Genomic DNA, 18,964 nt, shown 5'->3' on the forward strand with positions numbered 1-18,964 from the left:
ACAATTTGTTGAACAGGATTCCTTTTCCCTTGTTGGTGCCCGGATGCCTCCTGCCTCCGAGGCTTCTCCCTCTGTGCAGCCGGAGCTGCCTGGGCCCCTCTGAAGAACACATGTTTTAGATTAATATGTTTAATCAGGCTACAGTGTGGTTTGGCTGGTTGGGTTAGCTACAATGTCTCTTTGGGGTGACTTCGCATATCTTTGCTCTCATTCATTGTATGTGGGCTCTATAATAGAGTTTAACTCCTCCTAAGGCAAATTTTCCCCAGTTTCTGAGTTCTTAGTGAAACATCTCGGCCCCTGGGCTCTGACTCCACCCTTTTGTTGATCTTATTTATTGAGTGTATATGTGCAGGCCTTCTCCCTGACCCATCCTCCTCTTAAACCATCACCAGTGTCCTAACAATTCTGCCTTTTCCTATCTCTCAAATCTGTCCTCTCCATCCCCAGAGCCACTGCCCCAGTTCACGTCTTCATCTTCTCTCTTTTGGGCTTTTGCCAGTCTCCTAATGTCCTTGCCACCAATCTCTGTCTTTCTCTCTGCTTCCAAACCATCCTCCATGCTGCAATCAGATTCTTCTAGAATTGGAATCTGCCCCCATCACTTCTCCAGTGAAACATGCCACTGATTCCCGTCCTGTTAAAATTCTAACCCCTTAGAAGGTGTTTCCTTTGTAATCTTAATTTCTTACTGGCATTTAATCAGTAATGGCTTGAACATATAAGCTGGTTTTTCCCCTTTAAAGAAAATCTTGAGAAAATGCTACTTGAAGGAAATAAATGTACCTCTAATCTGATTGTAGAGTATGGAATACTTTCAAAATGTGCGTAATTTTACTCTCTAACTTGATGTTTTTCAGACAACAGGTTGTAATACATTAGTTGGGTTGTGAAATCAGTTTAGTGAATCGAGCAGATGGAAAATGTAAGTAGAGAGGTATAGTAGAATGAACTCCCATGTACCAATAATCAGCTTCAGTAATTACCAATTTACATCGTCTTATTTTATCTATTTTCCTCCCCACTTCCTCTCATGTTATTTTGCCGCAAATCTTATACTTCATTTGTAAACTTTTTAGTATGTTAATGAGCCATATTTAAAAAATTATGAAATAGAATTTGTTATTGAATATATACTGGGTCACGAGATAAAATGTTTGAAAGCCAGTGATTTTTAAACATTGCTTTTCTTTTTTTGATGAAGATTAGCCCTGAGCTAACATCTGTTGCCAATCCTCCTCTTTTTGCTGAGGAACACTGGCCCTGAGCTAACATCCTTGCCCATCTTCCTCTACTTTATATGTGGGATGCCTACCACAGCATGGCTTGCCAAGCACTGCCATGTCCTCACCCAGGATCCAAACCAGTGAACCCCGGGCCGCTGAAGCGGAACGTGCGCACTTAACCGCTGCACCACCGGGCTGGCACCTAAACATCTCTTTGCAAGTAAGAAATGTAGGTCCTAATGTTATGTATTCAGGTTAATAATAAAAAGATTATCTCATGGAGGGGAAGCTATGTCTTTGCAGAAAGATGCCACCTATTTTTCTTCCCCACCCCAGTAAGTGTATAGAATGTGTTCAGCTGCCCAAGTCCTAGGGGCCTCATCTCAGCCTCTCCTTTCTGTTTTCTCTGGAGTCAGAACTTGAGAGGACTGAGTTCTTTTATGGGAAGGAAAATAGAAGAGGAAAAGTAGCTGATGACACTTATTGAGGACCTACTCTGAGCCTGGCACTAAGGCTCTTAATATCTATTTCCCTGTATAATCCTCACAACTCTTAGATAGAAAACATGAGATATGGAGAGATGGAAGTGACTTGGCCAAGACCCCCCAATCTAGTAGAGACCAAGCCAGGTTCCAGCTCAGGTGCCTCGGCTCCGAGACCTGCTCTTCCACCGTACCAGGCTGCCTTTTGCTCACCTGGCCTTGAAGGAGCCCTTTGGGCCTAAGCAGGAAGAGAGATCGTACACAGTAACACTGGGCCCTAAGCAAGAACTGATGTTCTCAAAAGAAATACCTGATTCATTCCAGCTTCCTGGCCTTGCAGAAAGAACTCAGACCTCGGAGTCTTATAAACATGGGTCTAAATTCTGGCCTTACCATTTGCTAGCTGTGTGACTTTGGGTAAATCTTTTAACCTCCCTGGTCTTCAATGGGGATAAGTTACTTCATGGGGTTGTTGTAAAGATTAAAGATGATGCATATAAAGTTTTTATTCCTGTTATGTGGCAGATATTCACTAAGAGCTATCATGACTGTTTAAGAAGACAGAAAAGGTAATAATACCTTTTAGGAAAATGTCTATGATTTAATGAAAGGCAATAGACTTCAGTTATCTTGAGAGTTGATTGATACAGAACACTGCATCCCCCACTGATTCTGGATGAAACTATCATATAGTTGGAGGCATACATAGCACACACCCTGTATCCAGCACTATTCTGTTTCATTTGCATTAACTCACTTCGTCCTCACAGCAGCCCTTGTGATAGGTGCTGTTATTATCCCCATTTTACAGATGAGAAAACTGAAGCACAGAGAGCTTAAGTAATTTGCCTCAAGTTCACACAGCTATCAAGTGGTGAGACCAAGATTCTAACCCAGGCGGTCTGGCCCTAGAGCAAGGGAAAGAAGAAACCCTGCTCTGCCTTGGGCTTGTTCTGAGATCCGAGATAAGCTGTGGGAAAGTGGTTTATAAATGCCGTGTGCTTTCTAAGAGCTTGTGTGGCCGGCAGACTGGGGCTGGGGCTAAGATGGAGACTGAGTCTAGCTGCTTGGGTTGGGTCCTAGCTTTGCCACTCGACTAGCCTTTTTGATCTTGAGCAGATTGCAGATTAATCCTCTGCCTCACTTTCTCTAACTATAAAATTGGTCTTGTAAAAGGACAAACCTGATAGGATTATTTTGAGGACAGAATTAATTGGTACATGTGAAGGGTTTAAAATAATGCCTAACATAGTTGTAAACAAATGATGGTAATGATGAGGAAGAAGATGCTGCTGATGAAGGTGAAGATGATGGTGAAAAAGGAGAAGAAGAACAGGAAACAAGCCTTGAAGTTGGGCAACCCTGGGATTGAGTCCCAGCTCCTGATTTGCTCTCAGGAACATTTCTAAACTCAAACATTTCTAAACATTTCTAAGCTCTGACTCAAACGTTCTCAAAACAGAGTTGGCCAGATTAGAGGTGGGGATAAAGACCCTCAGCACAGTGCCTGCCACTGAGTAGAAACTTGACAAATCTTAGTGTCTTCTTCATTTACTCAACACTGAGCACCTATGTTGTGTAGAAGAGGTGCTAGGCTTCGTGGAAGACACCGATGGGAGACATCCTCTGTACCTTCAGATAGAAATCTGAAGAGTGAGACTAATACGGTCATTGATGACTGATATAAGGGTTGAAAAACGTAGTGCTAAATACTGGAGAGAGACATAAAAATGTAACATCTGAAGGAGAGATTCCTCCCTTGGGAAGATACAGGAGGGCTTCCTGGAGGAAGTGGTGTTGGCTCAGAGGCTGGGAAGGACTTTAATCCCACCTGGGATTAGATTGAGCTCTGGGTTTAGAGGAGACCAGTTTGAGGCCCTGTGGTATTGATGCCTGTCAGCCCAGGAGGAACTTGGCTATCTGCAGTGCCCAGTGCTGCCAAGCTGGACAAGGCTCTGTGGGCTGAGAGGTTTGGGCCCCTGGGTGCACTGTAACTGGAATTTCCGGATCTGGAAGCTGTAGCTCTGTGGTCAGATACGCAGCATTCTCAGGCCCTTGTTGATTTGCCAGGACCATGACATGAGTGTCCAGAGAAAGAGGGAAAGTTCATGTTTTCTCTGCTGCCTATCAAGGAATAGAGAGAGAACCTGCCCAGGTGATCCTTGAGGCTTCTGCCCTCTGCTGTGCTTGGGCTTCCTGCTCCATGCCTGGCCCACCCGCAGACCACAGGCAGGCTGGGGGAAGCACCAGATGACTGTGAGACCTGGCTCCGCACGCAGCTTGCTCTCAGGGAAGTCGGTTGACCCCTCTGAACCACATAATATGGGAGTGAGTGAGTATTTAATAAGATGAAGCCAGATGAGAATTTGTTTAAAACACCTGGCTTAGAGCTTGGCACCTTCAAGAATGTCAGAATCAGTCACCATTTATTAGACACATGGTTTGTGTTGCACAAGTGCCTAGGACACAGGCCCAGCCCAAAAGGAGAGGGAAATGGCCCCTTATCCACCCTGCCCCTGCCGCGTGTTCAACCCCCATCCTCTCTTACTGAGAGAAGTCTCCAGGGATCCTTGAATCCATCCTTCATGCTGGACATGGAGTGATCCTTCTCAAATACCTCCTCAAGGCGCTCCCCAGCTCCTTGTCCTTGGTGGAGCCGCCCTGGGAGGCCTGCTGGACTGCACTGCCGGGTGCTCACCTTGCTCCAGAGCCTATTCTTCCACTTGTTAGTAGTTATTTACAATAAAAATCAAAAACTCACACGACCTAAGACAAAACATGGGGTTTCAAAGAAAGTTTGTACTGGAGACGGGCTGCCTCTCTTACTCCTCTGACTGCCACCTCCCACAGGGGTCTGGGATCAGAAGTCTGTGAACAGGGTCGTGTCCCAGTGCCTTGCCTGGCCAGCAGCCTCTCCTCTTAGGCGCAGGCAGCTCTTTCCTGCCTCTCTGCTCCCCTGCTCTGTGCCCTGCTCTTGTGGCAGGCCCCAGCTGGTGACCCCATTTAGGTGCAGCCCTGGTTAGGTTCTGTACTTAAGGCAGGAGGGAAAGGCGTTGGTGACACCATTGCCCATCAGCACGGAGGAGGCTCTAGCCTGGGAGCGGAGGGGCCTGGGGTGGGTCCTGGGGCGGGCACTGGCTTCTGTGTGCGCTTGGACAAATCCCTGGCCATCCTGGGCCTCGGTTTCTCCTTGTAACTAATGATGGGTTTCCCCGGCTCTGGATGGGAGTGGTCTTGCCGTGGGACCCCAGGGCGGCTCCCGGACACCGACGCCGTTGCCAGGGAGGGAGGCGCCCGCCGCGGCGAGGAGGAGTCGCCGGTCCCCCTTGCCCGCCCCGTCCAGGTGTTGCCGCCGGAGCCGCCGCTGTCGCCACGAGGGGACGCCCGCGTCCGCGTCCGGCCCGGGGCCATGGCCTTTCTCACCGCCTGGAAGGGGGCGGCCTCCAGTAAAAGAGACCGCAGGTACCGGGCGGGGGCCGGGACTCGCGGGAGGCGCGGAGGCGACCGAGGGGCTGCTGGGGAAGAGCCGACAGCAGGGACAGCTGAGGGGGCCCAGCTGGGGACAGCAGTGTGCGGGCTGCTGGCGCGTGGTCATGGCGGGAGGGCCGGGGAGGGGCGGCCCCGCCCGTCTCACCCCCTCCCCCGTCTCACCCCCCCCCACCCCCACCACGTGCCCCCTGCTCGCGTGTTACGGCGTCAGCAGGGATGGGCCTGAAGGATGCGCCCCATCTCCCATCCCGGTCCTCCCGGAGCCCCGCTTCCGGTGCCACAGCCTGTGGGTCACCTGAGAGGGCAACTCAGGGGAGCTGGACCCCGGGCGGCCTGGGAGTCAGGTTTGGGCCCCGCGCCTCCTCTCGGCCAGCCACTCACGCACCTGATCCTCCCCATGAGCCTGGCCGTCCCGACCTCTAGGATGAGTTAGTATCTTGAGATGTGTTTCCAGGAGAGAGAGGATAGTCCTGACCTCTCTTCTGAGCTTTGACCCCCAATTCCTTCTTGTTTACATATTTAACCTTCACCCTGCTACCCCCTGGAGAAAGGCAATTCACTGCCCTCCCAATGCCTCTGACTGTCCTATGAGCACCTCAAACTTGGCAAGCCCCAAATCAAACTCCACATCTTCACCCTCAAACCTGTTCCTCCTCCTGTGTCCCCATCTTAGCGAGTGGCATAGTCATCCACCCAGTTGCCCAAGCCAGGAACCTGGGAGTCATCCTGCTCACCTCACCTGCCCACCCCAGTCTCCAAGTCCTGCTGATTTTATCTCCTGGATGTCAGTCAAAGCTGTTCATTCCCCTCCGGCTGTTGCAACAGCCCCTAACTTTCCCAGTTTCTCCAGTCTCCCCATTCCCGTGTATCCTTCATACTGGTCTCTCCTAAAGCACAAACCAGGCCATGTCATTTTTCTGCTTGAAAACCCTTCCGTGGCTCTCTCTTATTTAGAGGTTGAAATTCAAAGCCCTGGAGTGGGGAGTCCATGGTGTGCCCAGGCCCGTTTCCCATCACTCCCTGACCCTCACTCTGGTCCAGCAACGCCAGCTGGCCTTGTATGCTCCCACGTCCGTGCTGGGCTGCTCAGGGCTGCCTCTGCCTGGAATGCCATCCTCCGCTCCTGACATTCACCCCATAAGACTCAACTCTAGGTGACCTCTTTTAGAGAGCCTTTCTGACCCCAACCTAGAGTCTTTCAGGGCTCCAGCATCTTTGCTTCCCCCTCATGGCTCTCATTCAGTCTTTCAACAAACGTTGAGCTCTTACCCTGCTCCAGGCATTGTACTTCAGATATGGCGTTACTTCAGACACACAGATCCCTGGTCTCAGGAGCCCATGTTCTATTGGGAAAGACATACTAAACCAGTAGGCAAGTAAACAAGCGGACACCAGAAGTAGATGCTGTGTAAAGCTTAAAATAGGGCGACGTGATAGAGACTAAAATCGACCATGTCCAGAGCATTCTGGCAGTGAGGACAGCTTGCGTCAAAGCCTGAGGCGTGTCTTAGGAGCAGAACTGTGAGTGGGTGGTTGAGGATAGTGCCTGACAGTTAGGGAGCAGGCTGCCCAGCACACACAGGACCAGGAGTTTGGACTCATTGTGTGTTGGGAAGCCACTGGAGGACGTCAGGGAGGGGATCCACGTGTTTAAAGATGACCCTGCAGCCTATGGAGAAAGGATTTTCGGGACCGAGAGGCCATTTCAAACTGGGTCCCGGTCATCCTTTTCTGTCTCCCCTCTACACATGGAGAGAGGACAGGGTTCCTCTGCCCCCATGCCGCCAGAGCTCAGCACGTGGGGCTGAGAGCGCCCTTCGGTTTTCATGAGGATGTGGGGGACTGATTTCTGAGAAGTGTGAGATCCCCTGGCTGGAGGAGTGAGGAGTGGCTGTGTCCAGGTGTCCAGGTGGATTTCTTGCTTGGGGCCTGCCCTACACGTGAGAACTCGGTTGTGCTCTGTCCTCTAGGCACTGGGGAGCCTTCAGAGTTTCAAATGTGTGTGTGTTCCTGATGTCACAGTGTGGAGGGAGGCAGGGAGACCCTAGGAGAGGCTGGCATGATGATCCAGGACCTATGTGGAGTGTGGGTTAGGAGAACGGAAGGAATGGGGGGAAAGAAGCTGAGAAGGAAGAACTGAGAAGTGGTGAATGGACAAGCTGGGAGGCGAGACCCAGCATCACTAATGATGGGAGGGAGGTGAGAGACAGGGAGGAGAAGGGGAGAAGAGGGCCTCTGGCCAAGTAGAGGCCTCCGCAGCCCTCCAGGGCCTGTGTGAGGGGATGTATGTGAGGGCCTGGACACATATGCTTTTATGCTCTAGCTGGAACTTGCTGGACACAAGTAGCCAGAGAATTTTTTACTCACAGTTGCCCCCACAAGGTCTCACCCCTGAGGCACAAACCTAGGTCTCCGTTCTCCCAGCTCAGGACCTGTGACTTGTCCACCTCGGCCCCTCCCCCACCACACTGCCTTGTCTCCCGCAGCCCGGCCGAAGGGTGACGGGCGTAGGAGGGTGTTCGTCCTCTGCTCTGCCACTTACTCCCTGGCTCTATGACCTTGATTCAGGTACTTGATCTCTGTGAGCCTAAGTTTACCCAGCTGTAAAATAAGGGCTACTCACTGAGCCGTGGGAAGACCCACTGAAGTCACATTGGTAAAGGACCCCACAGACAGTCGCTGGGGCATATTTGGTATTCATAAATGTGAGTTCACTGGTATGAGGTAATTTTCCTTCTAAGGTATTTGCATTGAACAGAAGGAATTCTGAAAGGTTTGGGAGCCAGTGGTGGGGTTCCAGGCACTAGCTGGGAACTGTTAGAATAGGAAAATGATGCTGGTGCATTTTATGATGGGGACCGCCAGCTACTCGGCCTACAATAGGGCCCCTTCCCAGCTGTAGCAGCAGCCTCCACTCATGGCTGCTCCTGCAGGAGACAGCACCAGGAACCAAGGGGCCAGTGCAGGTGGGCAGACTGCTTTTGAGAGAGTAATTAAGTGGGAGCCAGGGGCCTCCCTGAGAAGGGAGGGGCCCCGCTGAAAAGGCTGGGCACCTGCTGGGGCTGCTGTCCCCAGAATTCTTGCTGTGCATTGAGCCTGAGCTTGAGGAGCTCTCAAATACTTTTGGGTAGCATCTTTCAAATTTGGTGATTGGAATCCTGGGTCTGGACTGAAGGCCAGTGCTGCGTCTTCACCTCTGTGATTCTCAGAGCTTGCGAAATGGGGCATTTATTACCGGACTTGTGATTTAAAACTCCAAGCTTCCACGATGTTGAAGCTGCTGATCCCAGGATTCTGATCTACCCCATTGTCGAGGGCAGCTGGGGTAGGAGAGGGCTCTGGTGTGGGAGGCACAGTGTGGTCCCTCGGATCCTCAACCCCTGATGAGGATACCACGGAAAATTCCAAGTAACCTTTCCCCTCTTTATCAGTTCCAGAGGGATTCTGACGTGCGACATTTTCGGTCCTTTCTTGAGGTCAATGGGAAATAGATTATTTAGGTTACAATTTCAGTTCTGCCAGCATGCCAGTTCCTGATATATCTTCAAATCTGTGGCTTTAGTTGCTTGAGTTGCTTTGTCCTTCTCCTGAAAATTTCTGCCTTTTCTTTTTTGTTTGTTTCTTTTTTTTTTTTTTTTTTTTGAGGAATATTAGCCCTGAGCTAACATCTGCTGTCAATTGTCCTCTTTTTGCTGAGGAAGACTGGCCCTGAGCTAACATCCATGCCCATCTTGCTCTACTTTATATGTGGGACGCCTGTTACAGCATGGCCCGCCAAGCGGTGCCATGTCCGCACCCGGGATCCAAACCAGCGAACCCCGGACCACCGAAGCAGAACATGTGAACTTAACCACTCCGCCATCGGGCCGGCCCCTGCCCTTTCAACTCAGTTTCTCTCTGTGGTCAGCTCCACTCTCTCCAAATGCTCACTGACTTCTCCGCTCAGTGCAAGGCAGGGCTGCCAGCAGCTTCCAAGCTCAAGTCCTGGGACAGTAGGACAAAGCAGTGAAAAGTACTCTGGAGCCACACAAGCTGATTTTGAATCCTGACTCTGGGACTTTCCAGCAGTGTGGGTTTCGACAGGTTGTTTAGCCTCTCTGTGACTCAGTGTCCTCGTCTGTAAAATGAGGGTAATGTTAGCACTTGCCTCACAGGGTTGTTGTGAGGATTGCATGAATTCATTTGTACAAAGCACTGAGCACAGTGCCGGACCCGTAGTCATGCCAACTGAAGTTCCTGATTATTCTGATTAGCCCTGCCAGGCCAGGCCAGGAAGGGGCATATCCATCAGCCCTCCCTTCAGCCAATCACTGTGCCCTGAGAGGGCTCAAGTAAGAGGGTGCACCTCCCCTGCAGCCAGTGGGGCTGGAGAGGAGAGAAGGAGAAACAATTCTATGAGAACAAGCTGGGGTGGGGTGGGGGTGTGGCGTAGTTGTGGCCACTGAGCTGGCCTGAAAATAAAGCCGTAGTTTCAGGAAGTGCCCCAATTCTGATTTGCTTGGAGCGCCCCTGCCCATCTGTCTCAGAGCCTTCCAGCTTGTTGTTGATACCCTGGGAGCTGGAAACGAGTCCCTCGTTGCCCCCTCTGGTGGCCTGTGCCACCCACCCCCCTCCTGTGATTTTAGCCTTGCCAGCCCTAGCCCCATTCTCTCCCTGACGGTCAGCCCCAGCCTGGCCTGGAGGGGGTCTGGGGGAGTAGTCCCTCAGGCACTTTGCTGCTCTATCACACTATCCCAAGGGTGGGACAGATCCTTCCACTAACTCCTCACTGCTTGACTAGGACCAGGCTTTCACCTTTAAGAGCATCTTCCCTTAGGAAGCAGGGAACGAGCAACAGAAGGTTTTTATGATTCTGTGGCCCCTCTCCAAGCCCCTCGGCCATCCTGGAGGGAGCCTTCCTGCAGAACTTCCACTTTTGGGAGGGCCTAAGGTGTGTCTTCCAGCATCTTCCATCCTGGGAGAGAAGAGGAAATTTCTTGCTTAACCCAAGACAATCAAGACTTCCTTTCCTTTCCCAAGATCAGACCTTTCCCAGCTGAATGGCAGTGCAGATATCTACTGCTTTCAAGGTCTGGCCCGGTGGTGTGGTGGTGAAGTTCGCACCCTCCGCTTCAGTAGCCCGGGGTTTGCAGGTTCGGATTAGGGGCGTGGACCTAGCACTGCTCGTCAAGCCACGCTGTGGCGGCCCACATAAAATAGAGGAAGATTAGCACAGATGTTAGCTCAGTGACAGTCTTCCTCGAGTAGATAGAGGAAGCTTGGCAACAGATGTTAGCTCAGCGCCAATCTTCCTCACAAAATTTTTTTAAAAAATTACAGCTTTATTAAAAATTACAGCTTTAAGGTAAAATCCCTCTCCCAACCTACTATGTGACCAATTATATTGTAACCAGGACAATTATATTAGGACTTATGACAGTGGGTGGGACATCAGGCATCCCATCCAGGTAGACCTGGGTCAGACACTCCATTCCTTTTTTTTTTTTTTAAGGAAGATTAGTCCTGAGCTAACTGCTGCCAGTCCTCCTCTTTTTGCTGAGGAAGACTGGCCCTGAGCTAACATCCGTGCCCATCTTCCTCTACTTTCTATGTGGGATGCCTACCACAGCATGGCGTGCCAAGCGGTGCCATGTCCACACCCGGGATCTGAACCGGTGAACCCCTGGCCACCGAAGCAGAGTGTGTGAACTTAACCTCTGTGCCACCGGGCCGGCTCCGCCACTCCATTCCTTTTAACTCCCTTTTTTGCCGGTGGGATGCAGTCTGTCCCTGCTTGTTCCCTCCCCCAGCCTTAGGTGTTTCCCTTCTCCCTCGCAGAGTCAGCTCTGGCACGCAGCCACCCCCTGAAAGAATTCATCTCTAGCTAAGAAACACCGTGCCCCAGATAGAGCGTCTGAGTCTCACATTGAAGGTAACTCTGCTGCCTTCCTAAGAAAATGGGGGGAGAGGGGACTTCCTTTACACCTAGGTGACTGAAGGGCACACCCAAGACTGTCCCTGAGCACAGGACAGGCCAGTCAAAGGGAGATGACATCTCCACAGGCTCAGTGCACAGCACTGCACTCAAATTGTCACCTTTCTCCTCCTTCCCTTGCCACTGCTCCCTCCAGCCCCAGCTCCTCTCCTGGACACCCTCTGAACTGGGCCCTGCTTCCAGAAAGCCCCCATCCCCTGCCACCCTGCTGCCTCAGTCATCTGTAATAACAGCGAGATCTGCCCTGGACTGTGCCCGGACCTGACGTGCATCGTCACCTTCCATCCAGTGCCCCTGATCAGGGAGGCCCTGTTGTCTCCAGTTCTAACAGATGAGGAAAGTGAGGCCTCCTTGTGCTTTCTCCAATGCATAGACATTAGGATTTTCTTTTTAGTACTAATTTTGTATTCTACTTTTTAAATATATTCCCACCTTCTAGAAAAATCATTCCTGCAAATAACATTTATTGAGCACCTACTATGTACCAGGCACTGTTCTGGGCACTGGGGATATATTAGAGAACAAAACTGGGGGGAAAAAAATCCCTGTCCTTGTGGAGTTTAGAATTTAATGGGGAGAGACAGAGAAGAAATGAATAAGCAAAATATACAGGATGTCAGATAACAAGTGCTATGGAAAAAATAATGCAGGGCAAAGGAATTGGGAGTACGAGGGTGAGGGTTCCATTATAAATAGAATAATCAGGGAAGGCTTCATGGAGAAGGTGACATTTGAACTGAGGCCTGCAGGAGGTGAGGGAGTCATCAGGTGAATATCTGCAGGCAGAGCATCCTAGGCAGAGGGAATAGCAAGTGCAAAGGGCATATTTGGGTGCGTGCCTGGCATATTTGGAGAACGACAAGGAGACCCATGTGACTGAGTGAGAGAGAGAGTAAAAGGAGATGGTATCAGAGAGATAAGGGGCGCAGGTCATGCAGGGCCTCGTGGGCATGAGAAGATATTAGCATTATACTGAGCAACATGGGGAGCCAGGGTTTTGAACAGAAGAGTGACATGATCTGACCAAATGGGTCTGACACTGCATGGAGAACAGACAATCAGGGGACAGGGGTAGGAGCAGAAATGCTAGTTAGGAGACAATGGAGCAATCCAGGCAAATAAATTCTTTATTAACACAAGGTAACTATCTGCAGAATAGTTCACCCTGCAAATTCACTATCATTCTTTGAACTAATTCCTTGTTGATGGGCATTTAGGTTGTTTCCAGCTGTGTCTTTATTATAGAAAACACTATGATGAACATCCTTATATCACAAATCTTTGTTTGTGTCTGTGGTTCTTTCTTTTTTTTAATTTCGCTTGAGGAAGATTCACCCTGAGCTAACATCTGTACCAATCTTCCTCTATTTTGTATGTGGGTCATCACCACAGCATGGCCACCAATGAGTGGTGTAGGTCTGCACCTGGGAACTGAACCTGGGCCATTGAAGCAGAGTGCACCGAACTTTGTGGTTCTTTCTTTCTTTTGTTTTGTTCTTTTTTTTGAGGAAGATCAGCCCTGAGCTAACTACTGCCAATCCTCCTCTTTTTGCTGAGGAAGACTGGCCCTGAGCTAACATCCGTGCCCATCTTCCTCTATTTGATATGTGGGACGCCTACCACAGCATGGCTTTTGCCAAGCGGTGCCATGTCCACACCTGGGATCTGAACTGGTGAACCCCGGGCCGCTGAGAAGCGGAATATGCGAACTTAACCGCTGCTGTGGTTATTTCTTAAGACACGTTTGCTGCCCAGGTGTTACTGGGTCATCTTTCTAAAGCTGTTGGTCTGTAATTCCAGTGGCCCTTCAGAGGGAGGGTGCCACTTTCTATCCCTACCAGCAGTGCCCAAGGTAGCATGTTTGCCCTGAGGTATGTAGTAGGTGTCCAGTGAATGCTGCTGTCCCTGTGGTCCTGGCCAGATCTGGGTGCACATCTTAGGGGAAATCTCTCTTCTCTGGATGGCCATGAATGATTCCAAAGCCTTTCAGGTCCATTTTGCTTATTTAATCCTCGCAACAATCCTGTTGTCCCTGCAGTATAGGTGAGGAAACTAAAGCTCAAAGAGTAACAATAAGGCCCTGTTCCAAGTGCTTTGTGTATATTGCCTCGTTTAATCCTTGCAACAACCCGGTGAGGTTGGTGCCATCATGATCCCCATTTCAGAGATGAAGTCGCTGGTCGGTCCAGGGTGTCAGCTGGGGTGGGCAGGTCAAACCTGCTCTCTGAACCACTCCCTGCCCTGCCTCAAGCTGGTCGGGTGACTTGCTTGGTGCTACACAGCCCGGATGTAGTGGGGCCAGGAGTCCAGCAGGTCTTCCTGGCTCTGCAGCCCAAGTTCTAACCTCCAACAGGATGGCTTTCAATGCCAGAAACCCCTCATTAGGGCTCTGCCTCTTCTTTCAATCAGAACTGTTCTTGGTCCCTCGTGCCTGACGAGGGGTCCTCCTTAGACCCTCCCTTGGCAGCTCCTGGAGACCAGACTTTGTGGAGGAGTTCAGATCCCAGAACTGAGACCATCCGAGCAGGCAGGGCCCTTGAGCTCCTAGTCCACCCTTCTCTCTCCTTTATATTTGGTGGGAAGAGGGAACCTAAGGGGTCAGAGTCGGGCAGAAACTTGCCAAGGTCACACGGCAAGCGGGGGTCAGAGTCCATGGGGAGGGAGGAGCCTCAGCCAACGAGTAGGCCTAGGTCCTCCCTAAGGGCTCCTCGCCGGGGAATATTTAAGAACTGTGACTGTCGCAGTCAGTCCTCCTCCTCCTCAAGCGCCCTTTGTTGATGGGCCTGTTTACTTGTAAATTATTAACCAGCCCAAGCCTGTAACCTGCTGGGTGGGGCTCACTCTCTTTAAGAAACCCCAATTCACAGTCACCAGCTCAGCTGCGTTGGGAGGGCTCTGAAGGGGAATTCTGGGCTGGTAGACATGATGAGGTGGGGGTGGGAGTGGGGCCATTTCATGTCGGGGAAAGGCCGGCAGGAAGGGACTGAGAAGGGAGCTGAGATAGAGGAAGGGGACCAGGGGTCACCTGAGTAATGCTCAGTGAACCTCGATGCGTCCCTGAGAGGTTGGCACTATTACCCCAGGTTACAGAAGAGAGGACCAGGGTTGAGAGAGGGAGAGGCAAGGCTGACTTCACAGGTTAAGCTCTTTTTGCCACAACGGCATCACTTTTCACATGCTCACACCCCCATTTCTATAACTGCTCCCCCCCATTTCCACACACTTTCCCTACAGGATAGAGTTGAGACCTGGGTTCAGGCTGTGGCTGGACCTGAGTCCAAGTCACACTCGGTCCAAGCCTCAATGTTCTCCTCTGTATGATGGCAGATGAAACTACTACAGAGCTTTCTGGAGCATTCTGAGGAGGTTTCATTAAGCAGATATTTATTGAGGGGCTTCTTAAGCTGAGAGGTGGTGTAGGTGAGAGCGGTCCCTGGAGGTCCTCAGGCCATTGAGAAGTGCTCCAGCCCAGCAATTTGTTCTTGCAAGTTGGGGAGAAAATGAAGGAGGAAAGCAGGCCTGGCATCTGCCAGGCACAAAGCACCAGGAAACAGGTCCCCCAGCAGGGGAGGAAGGGACCCAGGACTCAGGATGCTCTCCTTGTCTCCAGGGCTCGGTAATCAGCTGGTGGTGGGGAGGGGCAGGTGACCTGAGCAGGGTCACCTCCGGTGGGAGGAAATAATGGTGACTCGCAGACTCGCCAGGGTTGGGGCTGGGCCAGAGCTGCTGGGGGCCAGGAAATGCCCAGGTGGAGCCCTCCTGAGGGGTGGGCCACTCTGAGGCTTGGACCCAGCAGGTGAGTGGCCCAGCTCTTGTGGTGTGGGGAGAGCTCCAGCGCAGAAAGCAGCTCGGCTGCGTATCTTGCCTGCCGAGCCTCAGCTGTCATCTGTAAAAGGGGGAGAGGAACAGCAGTGCCTCACCACCACTGCCATCAGAGCACCCACATGGCTCTGTGCCACCCGCCAGGCATTCTTCTGGGCACCTTACAGACATGAATTCTTAATCCTCACAACGACCCCTTGGAGCAGGCTGCATTAACATGTTACTCATGAGGAAACTGAGGCTCAGAGCAGTGGCTAAAAGTGAGCAGTGAATGAGATAATCCATGTTATATGTGTAACATGTGTGGCACGTAATAAGCATTGGATGAATGAACATCAGTCGTTATTATAATCATTATGTCAGAGGGAAATTGTAAAGTGCTGGGCCCACTGTTGGTGTTTGACACAGATGTGTCTGACCCTCCAGAAGCTCCCAGTCTGATGGCAGAGCCAGTCACATACAAACCTCCCTCAACCATCACCACACACGGATGCTATCAGCCAGGGTGATTAGGGTAGGTCAGAAGGTGTTAGGGCAGTGTGTGCCCAGGAGGCTCCTGACCCAGCCAGGGCAGGAGAGCTTCCTGGAAGAGGCAGCATCTGAACTGAAACCTATAGGGTGACTAGAAGTTTTAGCATATGGCAGGGTTTTTTTTGTTTATTTGTTTTTTTGAGGAAGATTAGTCCTGAGCTAACATCTGCTGCCAATCCTCCTCTTTTTGCTGAGGAAGACTGGCCCTGAGCTAATATCCATGCCCACCTTCCTCTACTTTTTTTTTATATGTGGGATGCTTGCCACAGCATGGCTTGACAAGCGGTGCCATGTCCGCACCTGGGATCCAAACTGGCGAACCCCAGGCCACCGAAGCAGAACGTGTGAACTTAACCCCTGCGCGACTGGGCCAGCCCCTGGCAGGTTCTTAATAAATGTTGGCTGAGTGTGGTCAATATTTACCTTGAAGCTAATGTAGAACCCCCTCCCAAGGCTCTGGGAGGACCCTGGCAATCTTATATTAGTAAAATTGTATTTTGTTTTTTTAAAAGAAGGCTTTCAGGGCCAGCCCTGGTGGCCTGGTAAAGTTCATTGCACTCTGCTTTGGTGGCCCAGGTTCAGTTCCTGGGCACAGACCTACACCACTTGTCTGTCAGTGGCCATGCTGTGACCACAGCTCACATACAGAACAGAGGAAGATTGGCAGCAGATGTTAGCTCAGGGCAAATCTTCCTCAACAAAAGAATTTAGAAAAGTAAAAAAAGTGAAAGAAGCCTTCTGGGGCCGGCCCAGTGGTGCAGCAGTTAAGTTCACACGTTCTGCTTCCACGGCCCAGGGTTCACCGGTTTGGATCCCAGGTGTGGACATGGCACTGCTCATCAAGCCTGCTGTGGCAGGCATCCTACATGTAAAGTAGAGGAAGACGGGCACGGATGTTCGCTCAGGGCCAGTCTTCCTCAGCAAAAAGAGGAGGATTGGCAGCAGATGTTAGCTAGGGCTGATCTTCCTTGGGAAAAAAAAAAAAAAGAAGGCTTCTAATTATAAGCTTCTGAATAATAAGTGACAAGGGAGAAAGGTGCGTTCCAGGGAGAGGGGACAGTGTGTGCAGAGGCCTAGAGATCTGAACAAGCATGGCGAGTGTTAGGGCTCCCCAACCTCATCACCCAGGCTCCTCTTTACACACACTGCGGGTCTTGCCAGCATCACAAACTCCAGCTGTCATCAGTGTGCCTTTGGGCGTCCCCATGCTCTCATCCATGCTGTTCTCCCATCTGGTACACCCTTTCCCCACTTCATTGTGTATAAATAATATAAACTTCAAGGCTCAGCTCTGTGCCCACCTTCTCCAGGCTACATAGCACTCCTCCAGCCTATGTAGCACTCCCCCTTATCTGGATTCTTACGGCTGATGGTGGATGTCTTCATAGCCAGGCCCTTATAGTTAATGATCTTTTCCATGCCTTTGTCTGAGAATCCCAGAGGTGGGATGATTCTTGAAAGTGAGCATGTGGCCTCTGCCCACACATGGGTAAGATTAAGAACTCACTACCTTTCCAGGCAGCCTGTTTAGATTTAAACAGTAATCCCCTAAGTGTCACCCCTCCCACCAGGCCCAGTCTCCCTGGCTCTCTCGGGACTTGGTTGGAGCCCTCTTCCCACCATGGCTGCTTCTGCAGGCTCCTCCTCTTCCCTCTTCTGACGTCCTGGGGCTCAAGGCTGATCCAGGGGCGCTGGAGTCCCACCTCCTTCTGTCCCCTGCCTTTGTGAAGGGACAGCTCTAATGGCAGCCACGTGCTCTGATGAGTCACGGCTCAGAGCATCTGGGGCCTAGAGGTGGCGGCTGGTTAACTCCTCGTGGGCCAGAGGCTCTTTCTGCCAGAGGACCAGGTTGGCTTCCGCCCTGGCCCTAGACACGTACCGCAAGGCTGTGCGCCCAGTGGACAACTGAGTGTCATGGGTGACCCCCATATAGGCACCGTGGATTCAGGGGAGAGGGGACCCAGGGGCCAGAGGCAAGAGTGTGCACTGCGGAGTCAGGAGAGCTGGGTTCCAATCGCAACTTGACATTTGTTAGGTGAGTGGCCATGACCAGGTCACATGAACTCTGCGCTTGTTTCCCCGTCTGTAAAACGGCAGTGATGGGGATTATTTGAGAAGGCGAGTGTGGACTGCTGGCCAGCAGAGTGCTAAACCGCATTCTTTGCCGCCCTCTGGGGGCCTGCAAACGCCCGCGGCCGGGATGGAAATCCAAGCCCGAGCCTGGAGGCCGCGCCTGTCTGCACGGACGCCCCTCGCCAGCGCGGCCGGACGGTGGAGGGCGCTGTGGGGGCGGGGAGAGCGACGGGCGGCAGACCTCAGGTCTCGGACGGGAACTTTCTGCCTCCAAATAGGTGGGGCTGCGCGCGGCAGGAGCGGGCTCCGGGAGCCGGGGGCTGCGCGCAGAGGGGCTCAGGCCGGCCCGCAGACCTCGGGCGCCGGGCCCTTACCTGTCGGAGCCGGGGATGGGGCGCATTCCGCCCAGGCCCCGCTGGGCCCAAGGCCCCGGGCGGCGGCGTGGCCCCACTGCGCGGGCGGGCAGACCGAGGCCCGGCCCGGCCCCGCCGCCTTCCCCGCCCCCGGCGCGCCCCTCCCCGGCCGCCGCGTCCGCACCGCGCCCGGCTCGGGGTTCGGCGCAGCACCTGGGCCACGGCGGCGTCCGGCGGGCGCGCCGCCCTCCCCATGACCACGGCCGGCGCCCCGGGCTCTCTGCCCGCGGGGTAAGTGCGCGGCGGCCCCGGGGGCGCGGGCGGCGGGCCGGGGCGGCTGGGGGCTGGGGCCGGGCCTCCCGCCGCCCGCCCGCGGCCGCACTGCGGCGCCCGGCCCCCCGCCCGACCTCCGGGGCCGCCGCCGGGGCGCGGGGGGCTGCGGAAAGGAGGAGCAGAGGGGAGGCGCCGGGGCCCGGGTCGGTCACTCCCCTTTGGGTCCCAACTTTCTCCCGAAGCCGGAGGTACGGCCACGTTCGGAGCCGCCGTCCTCCTCGTGGCGTTTACACCTGTGGGTGGTCTCTGTAATCCCCTCCATTACGGACGAGGAAACTGAGGCATAGCTCTTAACTGACCGGTCTTCGGTCACCCAGGAGGTGAGAGGTGGGCTTGGTGTTAGAACCCAGCTCCGTCTGATGCCGGAGTCCACACCCGCAGGCCACACTGCCTCGTCTTCAGGGTTATTTGGAGGAGTTAAAAGACGAAGATGTGAACTGACCGGCCCCTTGGGCGCAGCAGGAACCGGGGTAGTAAAAGTGGGTGTTGTCACTCCCAACAAGGCTTTCCTGCCCCACCCCCACTGAGGGACCCTGTGGGACCCCTACCCTGACCCTGCAGCGGCGACAGCTGCCAACTGCTGGGAGACTTGGCGACTCTGCCTTTCCTGGGCCCCAGTGGGAAGGGGGTGGCTGCTGGGAACCCCGGCTGTTGGGAACCCCCCCCTGCGGGGAGGTTGCT

At 52.7% G+C, this 18,964-nt stretch overlaps 1 protein-coding gene across 7 annotated transcripts in view; it reads left to right on the plus strand.

The window, feature by feature from the left end:
• Positions 1-4,769: 4,769 nt before the first annotated feature.
• Positions 4,770-18,964, plus strand: part of TTC39A (tetratricopeptide repeat domain 39A) — a 52,221-nt gene continuing 38,026 nt past the window's right edge. The window contains exon 1 of one of the 7 annotated variants that reach the window (XM_070509953.1): positions 4,770-5,170. In XM_070509953.1, coding sequence (XP_070366054.1) covers positions 4,908-5,170 — 263 coding nt within the window. In that variant the 5' untranslated portion in view covers positions 4,770-4,907. The other 6 variants (XM_070509955.1, XM_070509957.1, XM_070509954.1 and 3 more) reach the window with 6 other exon arrangements.

The sequence above is a fragment of the Equus asinus genome, chromosome 5 (assembly GCF_041296235.1).
Source record: "Equus asinus isolate D_3611 breed Donkey chromosome 5, EquAss-T2T_v2, whole genome shotgun sequence".
Taxonomy (NCBI): domain Eukaryota; kingdom Metazoa; phylum Chordata; class Mammalia; order Perissodactyla; family Equidae; genus Equus; species Equus asinus.